The sequence below is a fragment of the Anthonomus grandis genome, chromosome 11 (genome assembly GCF_022605725.1).
Source record: "Anthonomus grandis grandis chromosome 11, icAntGran1.3, whole genome shotgun sequence".
NCBI lineage: Eukaryota > Metazoa > Arthropoda > Insecta > Coleoptera > Curculionidae > Anthonomus > Anthonomus grandis.
The window spans coordinates 14299402-14314792 of NC_065556.1; the positions used below are offsets into that span (position 1 = coordinate 14299402).

The window sequence follows — 15391 nt, forward strand, 5'->3', positions numbered from 1 at the left end:
ATTTGTCATAGTTGGATCGAATGGGACTTTTAGTATGTTATTCTAGAGGCCTTTACCTACACATTAAAAAAAAATTAACTTGTCTCTAATTTGTTCTACCTCGACACCTATACTGCCTGTACTAATAGCTGCCGAGATCCCCATGATAGACATCCTTATCTTGGACACACTGTATAGTAGTGTATAGTGTCTCTCTACTAACCACAAACAAAACCCGATACACAGTTCTTAAAGGCGCTGCGAAAAGGATAAAAATCGGATCTAAATATCTACTACCCGAACCATTACAACTAAAATCAAAACCTTCTTGCTTTTTAAAAATACATTTTTATTAATATATCATTAAAGACAAAATCCAAAAGAATATATTACATGAAATTCTTAATATATACAAAACATCTACGATAACATAATATGTAAATCAATTTAACGCAAATACTAACAGAAACTAACCCAAGGAAACGTAAAATTGTATGTTTATTAAAAAACACAGAACGGTTTAAGTTCAAATGATTAGGGCAAAAATCAGTCTCCAATTCGACCTGAGGAAGAGCATATAACCATAATAGTTAAAACGTACGTGAATTTATAAATTTTAATTTCTATTTTATCTTCATACCATTCTGTGTCAATCCATCGAAACGTGTACAACCGTACCCTCCCTGAAATTAATATGTACAAAAATCGATATAGAAAAAAAAACAATTTTTATCCTACGAAACAAAAAAAAAGATGCTGCTTGCCGCAAAAAATATATCTCCGACTATTTACATAATAAAAATAACTTAAAACATTAATTCACAAAGCCATATCAAAGGAAATAAAATTAAAAAAAATCATTCTCATATCAGGCAATGAGTTTGTGTGTACACACGTTGTTCACCAAACCAAATCCTAAACTACAAAAAATTCTTGTCGGTTTAATTGGCAAATGAGCGCGGGTCTATAGACAGAATTTTGAACGAAATACCCTGAACATACTAGAAAAACGTTTTATTTAAAGGGGCCTGAAATGGAATGAAAGGGATTTATTTCAAGATATGAGTGATTTAAAAGCAGATTACTCTAAAAAAAAATACATAGTTCAATAAATTTTATTTGGCTTTATTTAGAAGCAATCCCTTAAAGATATCAAAGAACTTTTATAGATTATTCTAATTTTTATTATTTCAGCCCATTGTACCCTTTAAATGTTACTCTTGAGTGTTTTGCCTCCAACGACAGATTTTCCCATTTAAACCTAAACTTGTCTTATTTACGTTTTAGCCAAAAAGTTTTAATAAATGTCACTACTAAAATGATCATACCCTTATGATCATTTCAAGTTGAAACTAACACAAATATGTACAAAAGGGGTCCCGAGAAAATTCACCAAAAGACGGAACTGGGGTTATTAGAATATTAGTAAGGAGTAGGTTGTATTAAGTTTTTAGTGGGTCATTATTTCGGGTCAGTTATTACGGTTATTAGGTCGGAAGGAATGGATACTTTGAATAGATCCCCTTAGGATATTATGTACCTGAATGTTAAATTTAAATAAATGCCAATTATTGGATATGAGAAAGTTTTCCTTTCGCTTAAACCGTTAAGCATTGCAGGTTATATTATAATAAAACAATTACTAGCTAAAACCGTTAAAAACCGGTTTAAACGCAATTTACAGAGCATCCCAAAGTTAGAACTATTACATATGATTTATGTATATCTCGAACTTTAGGACAGTCTGTGTACCAAACTAATAATATAAATATGCATAATCATCAGTCGTTAAACTAAAACCTAGAGATTATTAAAATATAAAAATGACTCAACGCTAATTATCGATAAAAAACAGTAGAAATACTGCTTAAAATATGCTTTCCTAAGTATATCTCTACAGCCCCTAATAGTGAATTTCGCTCCTTTACTTCAAACACGACCTTAGAACCTCCTAAATTAGACCTTAAGGTCTTAAATCACGATACTATGATTACACAAAAAGCGCAATAAATAACAAAAAAAGGAAAAAAAATCAAAACTTTTACGAAAAGTGGATTACGCGACCATTGTCGACGCGGGTTCTTCCGATTGTTGTGTTTGCGTGGACGTTGTCGGTGTGTCCTCGAAAGGTACCCAATCTGCGTAACCTTCGTCTACTAGTTTTTGGTTTAGGAATATGTAGTCCTGAAAAAAAAAGGCAAATGTAAGAATTTCTCGAGTTTTTTTTTAGTCTGAAAACATAAGTTAGTCTTAAGATATCTCTAGATAGATTATAGTTTTATAGCTGTGCTCTTTAAAACAGTTTTTTGATATAACAGACATACCTAAAATGTAGCCTGTGACGTGTCCTCCTTTGTTTCTGACGATCAGTTATTGGCATTTTTAATATTATTATTTTATTAGATAAAAGCCAAGAATTCACATTCTGTATAGCTCTATGAACTAAGTAGGCATTACAATATATTTCAATAAATCTTCAAATGTCAGCTTTCAAATTTAAACACTAAACAAGTCCAATTTATCCAGACGATTCTTAAAACAGTTTACAGTAGAAGCAGTTATGACATCTACGGGTAACGAATTCCAAACATCAAACACTCTATTAGGTAAAAACATTTGACGTGTTTTTGTTTTATACATTAGTTTTTTTAATTTTAAAGTGTGACCGCGAAGTCTAATTCTCGATTTCTACCAAATAGTTCGTTTAGATCACAGTCCAAATAATTATACAGGATTCTGAATGTAAAAATTAAATCACCACGAAGCTTTCGTTTATCAAAAGTTAGCAAGTTTGCCCGTGAAAGTCTCTCGCTGTAGGTAGGTTTCGGCATACGCAGACCATACATAGATCGTGTAGCCCGTCGCTGCAACAATTCAAGTAAATTTTTGTCGCGCACCAGACGGGACCTGCATATTCAATAATAGGCCGGACAAACGTGGTATACAATTTCATAAAATTGTGGAATGGAATTTTAACAAAAGTCTTTTGTAGCAGATACAACATAGAATTTGCACGTTTCACAATTGAGGCAATATGCTGGAACTAAGAGAGATAGATCCTAAGTTACTATTATTCCGAGATCACAATAAGATTCGACTTTTCGGTTTGCAATTGTTGATGAGAAGTTAGGGGAACTGCATATATTTTTGTGTCGTCAGCAAACATTGATATGGTGCCCCCCACCCTCATACTAAACTTTCTATTTTTTAAAAAGTCTTCAATCCAATTTAACAATTCTCCTTTAATGCCAAGATGTTCTAGCTTATGCAACAATCGTTTCGTGGGAACTCTATCAAATGCCTTAGCAAAGTCGAGGTAGATGACATCTATTGGTTGATTTTTATCTAAGGCTGTTATCCACTGGTTAAGGCATTGAAGAAGGTTAGTAATCGTAGAGCGACCCCTTACAAATCCGTGTTGGATATTGGGTATTACGTAATTTTCAGTAAAGAATGTTTGCACTTCATCTCGAACAATGGACTCCATAATTTTGCAAACAATCGATACTAGGCTTATCGGCCTATAGTTGCCTGTTGATAACTTGTCGCCTTTTTTAAAAATTGGCGTGACCGATGCGACTTTCCGCTGTTCGGGTACAGAGTTTCATCATTGAGTATTTCATAACTTTTGTAAGAGGCGCAGCTATCACTTCACTGCATTTTTTTAGAATAGTTGCCGTTAATTTGTCCAAACCTGCAGACGAATCGTTTTTTAATTTTTTAATTTTTTGTTTAATTTTTTCCTCATTTATATTTATTGTTCTTATTGAGTTTAAGATACGAGGACAGTGTGGGGTAGGTAATACATCTTGTTCAGGCTCTTTAGTGAATGCCTGTTCGAATGTTCTCGCCAACTCTTCCGCGACTTGCACTTCATTTTCACACATGCTGTTGTTGCCCTTTTTTAGTAACGGTATTGAAATCCTTGATTTAATTGAATAGCGAATGTATTTAAATAGTTTTTTGGGGTTTTTGTCGTTTGCTAAATTAATTTCAAAATTTTGGCGGGAATTTTTTATAAGCATTTTCAGGCGTTTGTAAGCATTTTCGAAAAACTACGATGATTCGTCAGGTCAATATTATTTCTTGAACGCTTATATTTTGTCCAGAGATGTTTCTTCCTTTTAACCATGTTAAAAAGATTTTTATTTAAACAAGGTTTCTTTGCTTTCTGTCGCATTGGTTTTTCTTGAGAATTTAAAGTAATAGAGTCGCAAAGAATATTATAAAAAAACTGACCACATTTCAGATGAGGATTCACAGGATATAAACATTTGGTCCCAGTCCAACTTTCCTAGATCATTACAGACACGTTCGAAATTTGTCACCAAGTATTTATTTTGACTAGTGCTCTGTTTTCCATTGTAGGACTTTGTAGAAAATTGAAGTTCTGCATTGATTATATTATGATCTGATTTTCCAGTAGGGTCCTCGATTTTAATATTGCACACAAGAGATTCTTCGTTTGTTAGTAATAAGTCGAGGGTCGATGGTTCCTGGTTTTGTCTGCATCTGGTTGGTTCAGTGATGAGTTGGGACAGATTACTATTTAATATTAAGTCACTGAAATAAGTTTCAGAATTGTATGGTTCAGGAAATAACGTAAGCGGCCATTTTAAACTAGGAAAATTAAAGTCACCGACTATTACTAAAATTTTCACATGTCCTTGACAAGTCTTGTATCTTTTCAAAAAGCTTTTTGTTGTTTTCTAAACTGGTATCATTTGCGGAGGGCCGATAGATACACATAAAAGTAAAAGAAATATTTTGCTATTTTTAATATTAGGGTGCCTATGTTCTCAGAAGAAAATGGTAACTTTTGTGAAGAAAAATCAATTAAAATTTGATTGCTTACATAGGCGCAAACTCCGCCCCCAGGTTTATTTGTTCTATCTGTTGTAAATATAGCATACCCGGGTAAGTCAACCAACGAGTCAGGTATTTTATTTGAAAGCCATGTTTCGGTTATAAAAATAAAATTTGGGTTTGTTAGTTGAATTTTGTAGACAAACTCGCTGTATTTAGCCAATAAACTGCCTAGGTTTGTATATAAGATTTTCCATTGGAGAAAAGATGTATCTAATCGTTTATTGTGTCAACAGACACAATTTGTGGTACCCCTTTTATGTACTTGATGCTAAGGTTATCTTCACCACTAGCATTTTTACGTTTAAGTTCTTCTCGTAATTGGATTAAATAGTTAAGTTGATTTTTGGTTTTGTCATCTGATATTCTCTTATATTTGATATTCTCTCTTATCTGATATATATTACTTTGTTATATTCATATGAAACAAAATATATAATGTAGTATAGTTCTAATTCAAACTTTATTTAACTCTAATTATTCTCTTAATGTAATATGTATTGTATTAAGGCAAAATACGAACGAACTTCATAATACACATTACGGTGACAATAAACCTTTACTTAAATCAAAGTGTTTTGAATAAAAAATTTTCATCTTTCAAAGGTGCCATTTCAATATTATGTTAATCAGAGTGACAGTGCTTTGTGCTTTAAATTATCCATAATGAACTAAACTGTCCTGTTTAGTTCATTAGTTTTTTTTCTCAGTTTTAGTCATAACCTATGGGTTAATTAAAAATTAGACAAGATATGATCATTAAAAAAGCAGGTATGTCAGAATAAAATCAATTAAGATAAGGATAGGCCCTTTTCTACCTTACATATAATATTACATATAATTATTACACTAGTGAAGTTCTTTTGAATTTTTTTTCTAATGTGTATTTAGAATTTGTATGTAAATGTAAAAGAAACAATGCACATTTAAAGAGTGTATGTATATTCACTGGCAGTTAACATCTTAAAACTTTTAGAGCCATTGAGCATTCTATTACCTTAATGTTTAAAAATTCTTCTTGCGAAGGAAAAATGTATTGTTTACTATAACCTTATAATGTAATGCTTGTATTCTCAACTTTCGGCACAGATAAAACCATATTAAAGGCATTTATCTGTTTCCTAGCGGGACTTTCTCATTTGTTTACCCCATTTTCAGTAAATTTCTGGCACTCATAGTAGACATAAAAGTTCAACTAGAGCGTGGCGTCGGGGAACGTGATTATTAATCAATTAATTTTATACTTACGGTAGGACTTGTTATGATAAAACATAAGACTACAGGTACTCCATCTGGGGTATAGTCTGCTACCTGCGTATAGATAATGGAACCTTTGGTTAATTCTGCTATTAGGTTGTATGCGCCCTCGGGCCAACTACCATCCTCTGAAAAGATAAATTCATTAGTAATTGTCGATTTTTAAATATAGGTAGTAATGTATCCTCAACTTTCGGCACAGGTCAAAGCATAAAAAACCGTTAACCTGTTTCCTAGCGGGATTCTCTTCACTATGCCCCTTTTTTCAGTATAATTCTGGCACTCTTAATAAGCATACAGGCATTACTAGAGCGTGGCGTAGGGGAACATTATAACAAAAAACATAAAATAAAACTTACCATTTTTAGATTTCACATTAGCTAAAAAGCACTCGGCTGCTTGGAATGGCAACATAATGAAATCTTGCCTTATCTGTCGTAATTTATCATTTTCGACATAAGCATAACCCCCGTAGTCTAAAAATTTTACGTAGGAGGTCTCAGTTTCTTCATCTGTGGATAATACAATCGCCCTGTACCAGGAGTCTATTGAGTAAGCGACACACACTGTGTTTTCTGCAAAAAGAGAATAATAATTAATTGCTAGCAAAGGATTAAATAGCTTGAGGCTACTTAAGAATGAATAAATATGTATCCACAACTTTCGGCACAGACAAACGTATTAAAGATCATTTATCTGTTTCCTAGCGGGATTTTTTTACTTTTCCCCTGTATATAAATATTTCTGGCACTCTTAGTGGATACAAAAAAACTACTAGAGCGTGGCGTAGGGGAGAAACGGCAAAAGTTTCATTCATTTTTAAAAAGTCAACCTCAAATTAATTATATAAATTAGAATCAATTCAATTATCATTTCTAATCCTAAACTCGACCATAAATAACTGTAATAGAAAATCTCCGAAAGTGTCATCATTTTAGAAAATCTGCTTTCAGGATACTTAATTTTGTTTGAAAATGTCATTCCATTGGATGAATTTAGTAGTCATTTGGAATTATGCATTATAAAGCATTTAGCATCGATGCAAAGATTTATATACAATTCAATGGAATACAAAAAAAAATATTTAAACAATGTTTAATGGATAATTTTAACTTGCTTTAACATTATTTTGGTATAATTCGTACAGGCTGTCCCAACGAAAAGGTGGAACCCCTATTTGTGACTCCTAGCATATTTTCAGATGCTTCTTTAAATTTCCACATGAACACCCATTTTTTTTATTTATAAATTCTTCGCGAAGTTTTCAGTAACGTTTGTTTAATAAAGTGTATACTTATCTCAAAATCGCTTTGAAGATATTTCGGTTAGTATAATTCGACTAATTTAATTTTATACTGATAATATTAAATTGCAAAAATAAATAATCTTAGCCGGCCCCGGCAGCGCGGTGGGTATATACCTGCCTAGCAGTCGTGTGGCCCTGGTTTCTAGTCCCAGACTTGGCATGGTCGTTTGTGATGTCCGATTTAGTTTAAGTACTAAAAAATTATATATAGAGGTTTTTCGTGACTAAATGTGCTCAGCAACAAGGTCAATAAATGAATTAAAAAAAAAAAAAAATAATCTTAGGTACCATTAGTGAAAATTCATTGTGGTGAAAGTCACCCGTGGATCGGCAGACGAGTCGCCGCCGAGATATCCAGACCCATTAGATTGCTTTCTTTAGAGGCATTTAAAAAAAATAAGTTTTTAGTACCAAACCAGAGTCAGAACTTTTTAGTAGTAAAAAAATATATATAATCATTATTTTAATTTTGTAACTCTCAGTTCGATATGGGATCAAAAAAAACTCCAAGCCTCTTTAAATTTGTATGATGCCGACATTTCGGACTATATTAGGAATTAACTAATTTTTGTCGCCCTAAAGAACGTTGAAGAACCATTAGCATCATACGAATTTAAAAAGCATGAGTTTTATTTGAACCCATATTAACCTGAAACTTACAAAAATTAAATTAAGTCATTAAAATAACATATTAAGTAAAATTATTTATTTTGTAATTTTTGAAGGGGGTTTACGCGCTAAACATATCTAAACAGCGCCATAAAAGGATTATAATGTAGATAGTGCATTTCATATTATATAATTAAATTAATATACAGTATTGTGCATAAATATATGTTTTCAAAAATATTATTTGCTCCTTTATTTATTCCATATGATTTCTTTACTTTTAAGTACACGCCTCTGTATTATTTAAAAATATACCGAGATATCATAAGAAAGCCAATGCAGAGTAAGGAACGTCATGTTTGTTTATTTAGACAATGTGCATAAATATAGCAACATTCTTGTTTCGCATTTATTTTATCAGTTAAATATCGATTTACCTGCTGTAAAGTTGTTATTTTTGAATCTCAGAATTAACTTAAATGGGTCGCTCAAAATCCGTCTCTGGTGATGTAAGAAAAATTATTGTGGAGCATTACGAAAATGGTGTTAGGCAGAGTGACATTGCAAGAAGCTTACGGCTTCACAGGTCAGTCGTATCCAGAGTTTGCGAAAAATTTCGCCTTACTGGAACAGCTGCACACAGATGGATAGGCAGCTGCTACGAATTTCCAAAGAAAATCCTTTTTTGTCTTCTTCCCAAATTTTGGCAAAATTAAAAGAAGGTGGAGGAGTAAACCTCAGTTCCAGTACCGTAAGGAGATTACTTGATGCCAACTTACCTGCTCGTCGCCCCGTCAAAAAACCGTTACTCTCAAAGAAGAACGTCAAGGCTCGTTTTCACTTTGCCCAATCTCATGTCCACTGGTCTGTAGCTGATTGGAAGAAAGTCGTATTTAGTGATGAATCTAAATATAATTTATTCAGGACTGATGGAGTGATGTTCGTTAGACGCCCCAGTGAACAAAGATTAAACAAAAAGTACATTTGCCCCACAGTTAAACATGGAGGGGGAAATATTCTTGTATGGGGATGTTTCTCGGCTCGTGGCACGGGACCCATAGTAAGAATAGTGGGCAAAATGGATCGTTTCATGTACAAAGACATTCTGCAAACACATTTAGTGCCATATATGGATGAAGTCATGCCAGTAACATCCATATTTCAGCATGACAGCGATCCAAAACATGCTTCTCAATTTGTTAAGAGGTGGCTATCCGATGAAAAAATAAATGTAATGGTCTGGCCATCTCAATCGCTAGACCTAAACCCTATAGAGAATTTATGGCATTACATTGACACCAAAATCAGGCACCTAACATGCTCTAATACAAATATTCTCTTTGAAATAGTGGAAAAGGCTTAAGTGAACAATGACTATATTATGAAATTAGAGTCCATGCCGAGACCATGTGCAGATGTTAAGGAGAAGGGAAAAATAAATATAAAGAGAAAAATAAATAAATACACGAAATATTGAATTGATTTTAATTTAGTTAGGTTATATTTTTTTTTAGAATCAAGACTATTTTTCCTTGCTATATTTTTGAATAATAAATTTGCATAAAACAATTTGGCGTTTTATTTATTAGGATACAGAAAATATGATAATATGAAAATATAAACAGGCTCTAACTATTCTTGTAAATAATACATAAACCTTACTTATAAAATAGATACTAAAAGATATATAACAGGAAAGTTCAATGTTGCTATCTTTTTGCACAATACTGTATAAATGCACATTTATTCAAATATTAAAAATATTGTAATAATGGAATAAATCAGTGAATAATAAATATTTCTTAATAACGATTTTTGAATAATATCCATTTCATTCAAGGGTATACGTTTTTTCCGACTCAATATAATTTTTATGAACTTTACTATATCATGCTTTCATTTAGCATTTTGGAATTAGAAACTGAAATTTTCTTTTGTATTTACTTTTTTGCAATTTTTTTTAAATTTAAAGAAAACTCATTTAATGAACGTTATGTACTCGAGCTGTTTTTGTAATTATCTAAAGAGAAAAAAGGATCAATATAATGCACAATTTTTAGAATGCTGTATTAGCGATATACACAGTTGTATAATAATGTTGAAGCATCAGAAAAACTTTAATTATTCCATGTTACACAAATGAAGTTAATTTGACTGGACTAAAAACTTAAACCATTTTAAAAATTCTTCTTACCTGGAATAGGTGAGGGTAACAGAGGTGAATTAGTATCGGCATAACATTGATTCATACAATTTTTCAACAAACTCAAACTTGGGAAAGACGGGTGCGTCGGTTGCTGCATAAACAGATGATCCGGGGCCACCATACAGCTTAGGATTGTGTCGTTATTTATGCCGTCTACTAATTTTAACTGTAAAATAGACAAAATTCATTACAGACAATGTCGAAACATTGCGACGACTATATAAAATTGAAGGTTTAAAAATGTACCCTCAACTTTCGGCACAGGCAAATGTATAAAATGACCATTCATCTGTTTCCTAGCGGGGCTATTTGATTTTTCCCCCTTTCAGTCATTTCTGGCACTCGTATTAGACATAAGTACTAACAGAGCGTGGCGTAGGGAATTAAAAATATATACAGGCTGATTCAAAAGTAAGCATAAGCCCTTAAAGAGCTTAATCCATGCATAATATATAATGATCAAGGTATGTATTATAGTGCACTATTAAGTAATAACTGCCACAAAAATAATAAAATATCTAGGAATAATTAATTATAGATATGTTTTGTATCATAATATCATAAGATTAATAATTAACTAAAATCATAGTTGTATTTTTATTATTTCAAATATATCAATTTATAAAAGTAGAATGATAGACTTGCACATTCATTGTTTTGAAGTGATTCAAAAATTGGTACTAAAAATTATATTTACTAAACATAAACTCTTTCCATGAGACAAACTAAATAATGGACATATCTTATGGATATTATGCATCTTTTCAGTAGAAGAATAATTTGAGGATCATTTTAAAAACCTCAAGAAAGTATAACTTCTAGGGAGATAAAATAAAATTAGAGTACCAAAATATTTTTAAAAATATGCGGACAGAATATACCAATATCTTCTTGCCTCAAGATTATATAATATCATTCTAAATGACTAAATGATATTTAATGTCCTAATTATTTTAAAATATAAGAGAAGTGTCAGACCAGCTGTTAGACATTTACTCTCATGACCACATTAATAGTTTCGAATAAAAAGGCAATGTAGATGTTAATTACATGAATGGGTACAGATGCTGATTACTTAAATGTAGCAGCTTATAGACATTTAGTATAAAGAATTACCATTGCTTTCTTATTATCTAATATGGTCTTCTGACCATCATATGAATCTTAATCTTGGTAATCTTGATCCTGCTGTCTAAACTAATGGTTTTTGGTTTTAAATCTATAGCCATTTTTTTCATTTCAACAAACTTAGACATTTTAATTGATAATATCTGACATAAGTTATTGACTTTGCCAAGAATATACGAGATATTTTGAATTAAAACATAAGGTTTTACAAACATTTCAAGTAAGTAACGCAAAATTTATATGCTTTGAAAAGAAATGCTGGCTGAATCCAAATCCATGATGTCTAATTTAAACTGCTGTGATGTAATTTATGGCTATATTCAAGTAAACGGATCAACAAATAAAACAACAAATTTATGAAAACAACTAAAGATCCTTTTTTTATGTAAAAAAATACGAAATTTTATTAATTTGGTACTAAAAACCTAATAAAATAAATCATTAAGAAAATATCATTTAAACTCTTAGCCCTACAAGTAAGAGACGCCCCTTACTTTTATTGGCCTTTATAAAAAATCCAGGGTTATAGTTACATCATAAGGAAAAAAAGATCGAGCCTAAGTTAGCTATAAAATATAAACTTCTTGTAAATATGAAATTGAAGACATAAAACTTATATAATTAGATTAAATACTGTACAATAAATGATCAGAAAGGTTTGCAGTGGATTTCAAGAATGTTACTTTTTTAATTTTTTTTTAATAGCTATGGAAATGCTTAAAATAGAAGACAAACTTTCAACCTCCTATACATACAGTACCGAGCAAAAGTAAAGAAACTTTTTTTTTTATTTTTAAATTTATTTTATTAAAGTTAACTAAAATTTTTTTATCCTATAATACTACACCAAACTAGATAATAAAAATAAAACATAAACAATATAATTCTACTTATTATAAAGCCATATGTAAATTAATTAAAAAAAAACAGGGAGCGAAAATAGAGAAACACATATTTAAAGAAAATATATAATAGCAACAAATTAATATTTAGTTGTATATCCCTTATTTTTAATAACTGCAAGGCATCTCCTTTTCATAGATCCTATCAGATTCCCTAAGGTCTCCTTGGGTACAGAATGCCATCCAGCATCAACTGCTTCAAACAACTCGTCTCCATTTTTAAATTTTTCGGGATGTTCCTTACGAATTTTTTTGTCTACTAAACCCCATAGATTCTCTATGGGATTAAGGTCAGAACTCTGAGCTGGCCACTTAACAAGTTATTTTTTTGTCTCAAAAATTTTTTTTATAATTTTAGCTGTATGCTTCGAATCATTGTCTTGTTGAAACCTCCATTGCAATGGCATGTTTTCCTCTGCATATGGCAACATATTATCAGTTAATATTTCTAAATATTTAAACCGATCCATAATCCCATCAATTTTGACAATGGGGCCCATTTCCATACCAGAGAAACAACCCCACACTTGTCACATTTCCCCCTCCATGCTTAATAGTGCCCAAAGTATACTTTGGATCGACTCTTTTATTTTTAGGACGCCTGACCCATAAAATACTATCAGAAGAAAATAAATTAAACTTACTTTCATCCGAAAATAATACTGTATTCCATCTTGCTTCTTGGATGGTTTTCTTGCCGGCAAGCTACTGTCCCTTAAACGTCAGCGAACTGTATGGACACTAATATTTACATCGTCTAGTTGAGATTTTATATCCACTGCTGTGTTAAATAGATTTTTAAGAGCTAAGGATTTAATCTTCTCGTCAACTCTAGGCGTCGTTTTTCTAGGCCTACCAGTTTTAGGTGGACTTATTAATGAGTTCCTAATGCGGTGTAACTTTATGGTTTTGGAAACGACTGAGCGGTTTAATCCTAACTGCTTAGCAATGATTGCTTGCTTAACACCCGATTGATATTTTGATATTATCAACTGTTTTATATATAATGCCAAAGTAATACCTCGAGGCATATTTACAGGTTATTCTTTATTTATTAACAAAATATTATTGTGTATTGCTTTCAATAAGCAAACATAAACTAAGAACTTTAAAAATGTTTCTCTACTTTTGCTCCTTATAGAATAAAGATAAGCAAATAGATTGTTTTTGTTGCAAGAATTTATAAATACCAAATATGTTTTTGCATTCCTTTGAACCTAAAGAAATAATGTGAGTATTTGTGTATTGGCAATAGTCAATTATTCTAGCTTTATATTTATTAAATAAAATGTTTCTCCACTTTTGCTCGGTACTGTATATATACAATATATAGAGGTTATTTCCTTTTCTTTTCCTCTTTTTTTAAATTCTTTTTCCTTCCTCTCTTCTTGCTTTTTTCCATTCTTACTATTTTTGTTCATCTAATATTGTATTTTAAATTAAATTTTACACTTAATGTCCTTACACTGTATAGATTTTCAACAAGTTTACGTTTTTTAATTGTTTATACATAATATACCATATTGGTTACATTACATTAAATTAAGTTTTTAGGAAAATTTTACCGTAGGAAGCCCTTGGCTATTTTGTTCTGAGAACCCTTTTTTTATTTAGTCATAAAATTATTATCAATATGAAACCAAGCAGTGATCTAACAAATATTCTGAGATCGGTATAATCTTAATGGTTTCGAAAAAAAAATTATTTTATATTAATCCAAGTAATATCTGTAATGTATTGTACTAAATTAAATGATTAAAAGTAATAGTATAAATTTTGATTTAATTACTCTGTTGTAAATTATTGTTTAGCTTTTATTTGAGAATTACATAATCATAAAGATACAAATTTAAAGTCTATTCAAGAAGATATTAACTAGACCAAGATATATATTAGACGAAATTTCCATATTTTTTTGATAATATGTATTTTAAAATATCTATTTTTTATAAAAGTTTTGCAGAAACACCAAATTTGGGTGGCCCCTTTAAAAGTAGCATAGCTCCCTTGGAAAGCAACATTTTGTCTGATTTTGGTGCAAGAGTTACGCTATTGACGCTTACTTTCGAGTCGCCCTACATATATAATAACAAATGTAAATTTGTTTATTCAACAATTTTAAAAACCTAATACAACTAGCTATGGCATATTAAATCATGAAAATTTGAAATTTCTTAGCATATTTTAGGTAAAACAATGCTGTATACTTACATATAAGCTATCTGGAATAAGAGGAACTGTATGCACAAGTGGTGTAAGATGAACCTGCTCCAGGGTAATATCAGAGTATTTTTTCAATGGGAACTTTTCTCTGATCATTTTTAGGGCCTTGTCTATTTCTGCTTGGGTTCCTTCTATACTACATAACTAAAATTAAAAAGAAAAAGATTGCTTTAGATGTGTTTTTCTTTGTAAAATGACTGTTAATAAGTGATGAATGATTGATGGATGTTGAAGAAAAAATGTTTCTTCCCAGTAGTAACACACTTAGTATTTCGTAAGCGTGGGTTGCAAATAAGGAATATTTAATATAGCACTTAACAAGCGTAACTAGAATTCTTAGTAAAAAAATTTCTAGCTTTCGAGTCATGTGCAGGCAGTTTCTGAGTTACAAAAATCATCTGAAAGTATATTTATGTCACAAGTATGTAAAATGATTAAAAATAGAATTTGCTTTATCAACAATTCTCATGAAAAAAAAAACAGATTTTACATATGAGTTACAAAAAAATGTTTACTACCAAAGAAAAAATTTAAATAATTCCAAAAATACTAAATTATTTTAGGCACTTATATATCAAATGTGTTTTCTTTACGCACTACAAATATATTTATCTATTATAAAATTTTTAATCAAATCAAACTAAGATTCAAATAGATGGGATTCAATATTATTCACGTTTAGAACGTTAAGTCGTTTTAGAACTTTCCAATACTTGATATTTTTAAACTGTATATACAGGAAAAAGAAAGAGAACTGAGTTGGATAAAGAAAAGACTTCTTTATCCAACTCAGAAATACAGACTAAGCTCCAACCAGATATTGGTAACATCTCTATAAAGAATTAATGAAGGTATAAACTATATATTTCTACAAGATCTGTGAAAACTACACTACAAAATTTTTTAATTCTCTAA

At 30.9% G+C, this 15391-nt stretch overlaps 1 protein-coding gene across 3 annotated transcripts in view; it reads right to left on the reverse strand.

Moving 5' to 3' along the window:
- Positions 1-304: 304 nt before the first annotated feature.
- LOC126741903 (A-kinase anchor protein 1, mitochondrial) overlaps positions 305-15391 on the reverse strand; it is a 65405-nt gene continuing 50318 nt past the window's right edge. For all 3 annotated transcript variants that reach the window (XM_050448368.1, XM_050448367.1, XM_050448369.1), the window contains 5 exons: positions 14465-14620; positions 10212-10389; positions 6462-6677; positions 6094-6230; positions 305-2163 (listed from right to left, as the gene is read on the reverse strand). In XM_050448368.1, the coding sequence (XP_050304325.1) occupies positions 2035-2163; positions 6094-6230; positions 6462-6677; positions 10212-10389; positions 14465-14620 (816 nt within the window). In that variant the 3' untranslated portion in view covers positions 305-2034. The remainder of the gene's footprint in view (positions 2164-6093; positions 6231-6461; positions 6678-10211; positions 10390-14464; positions 14621-15391) is intronic.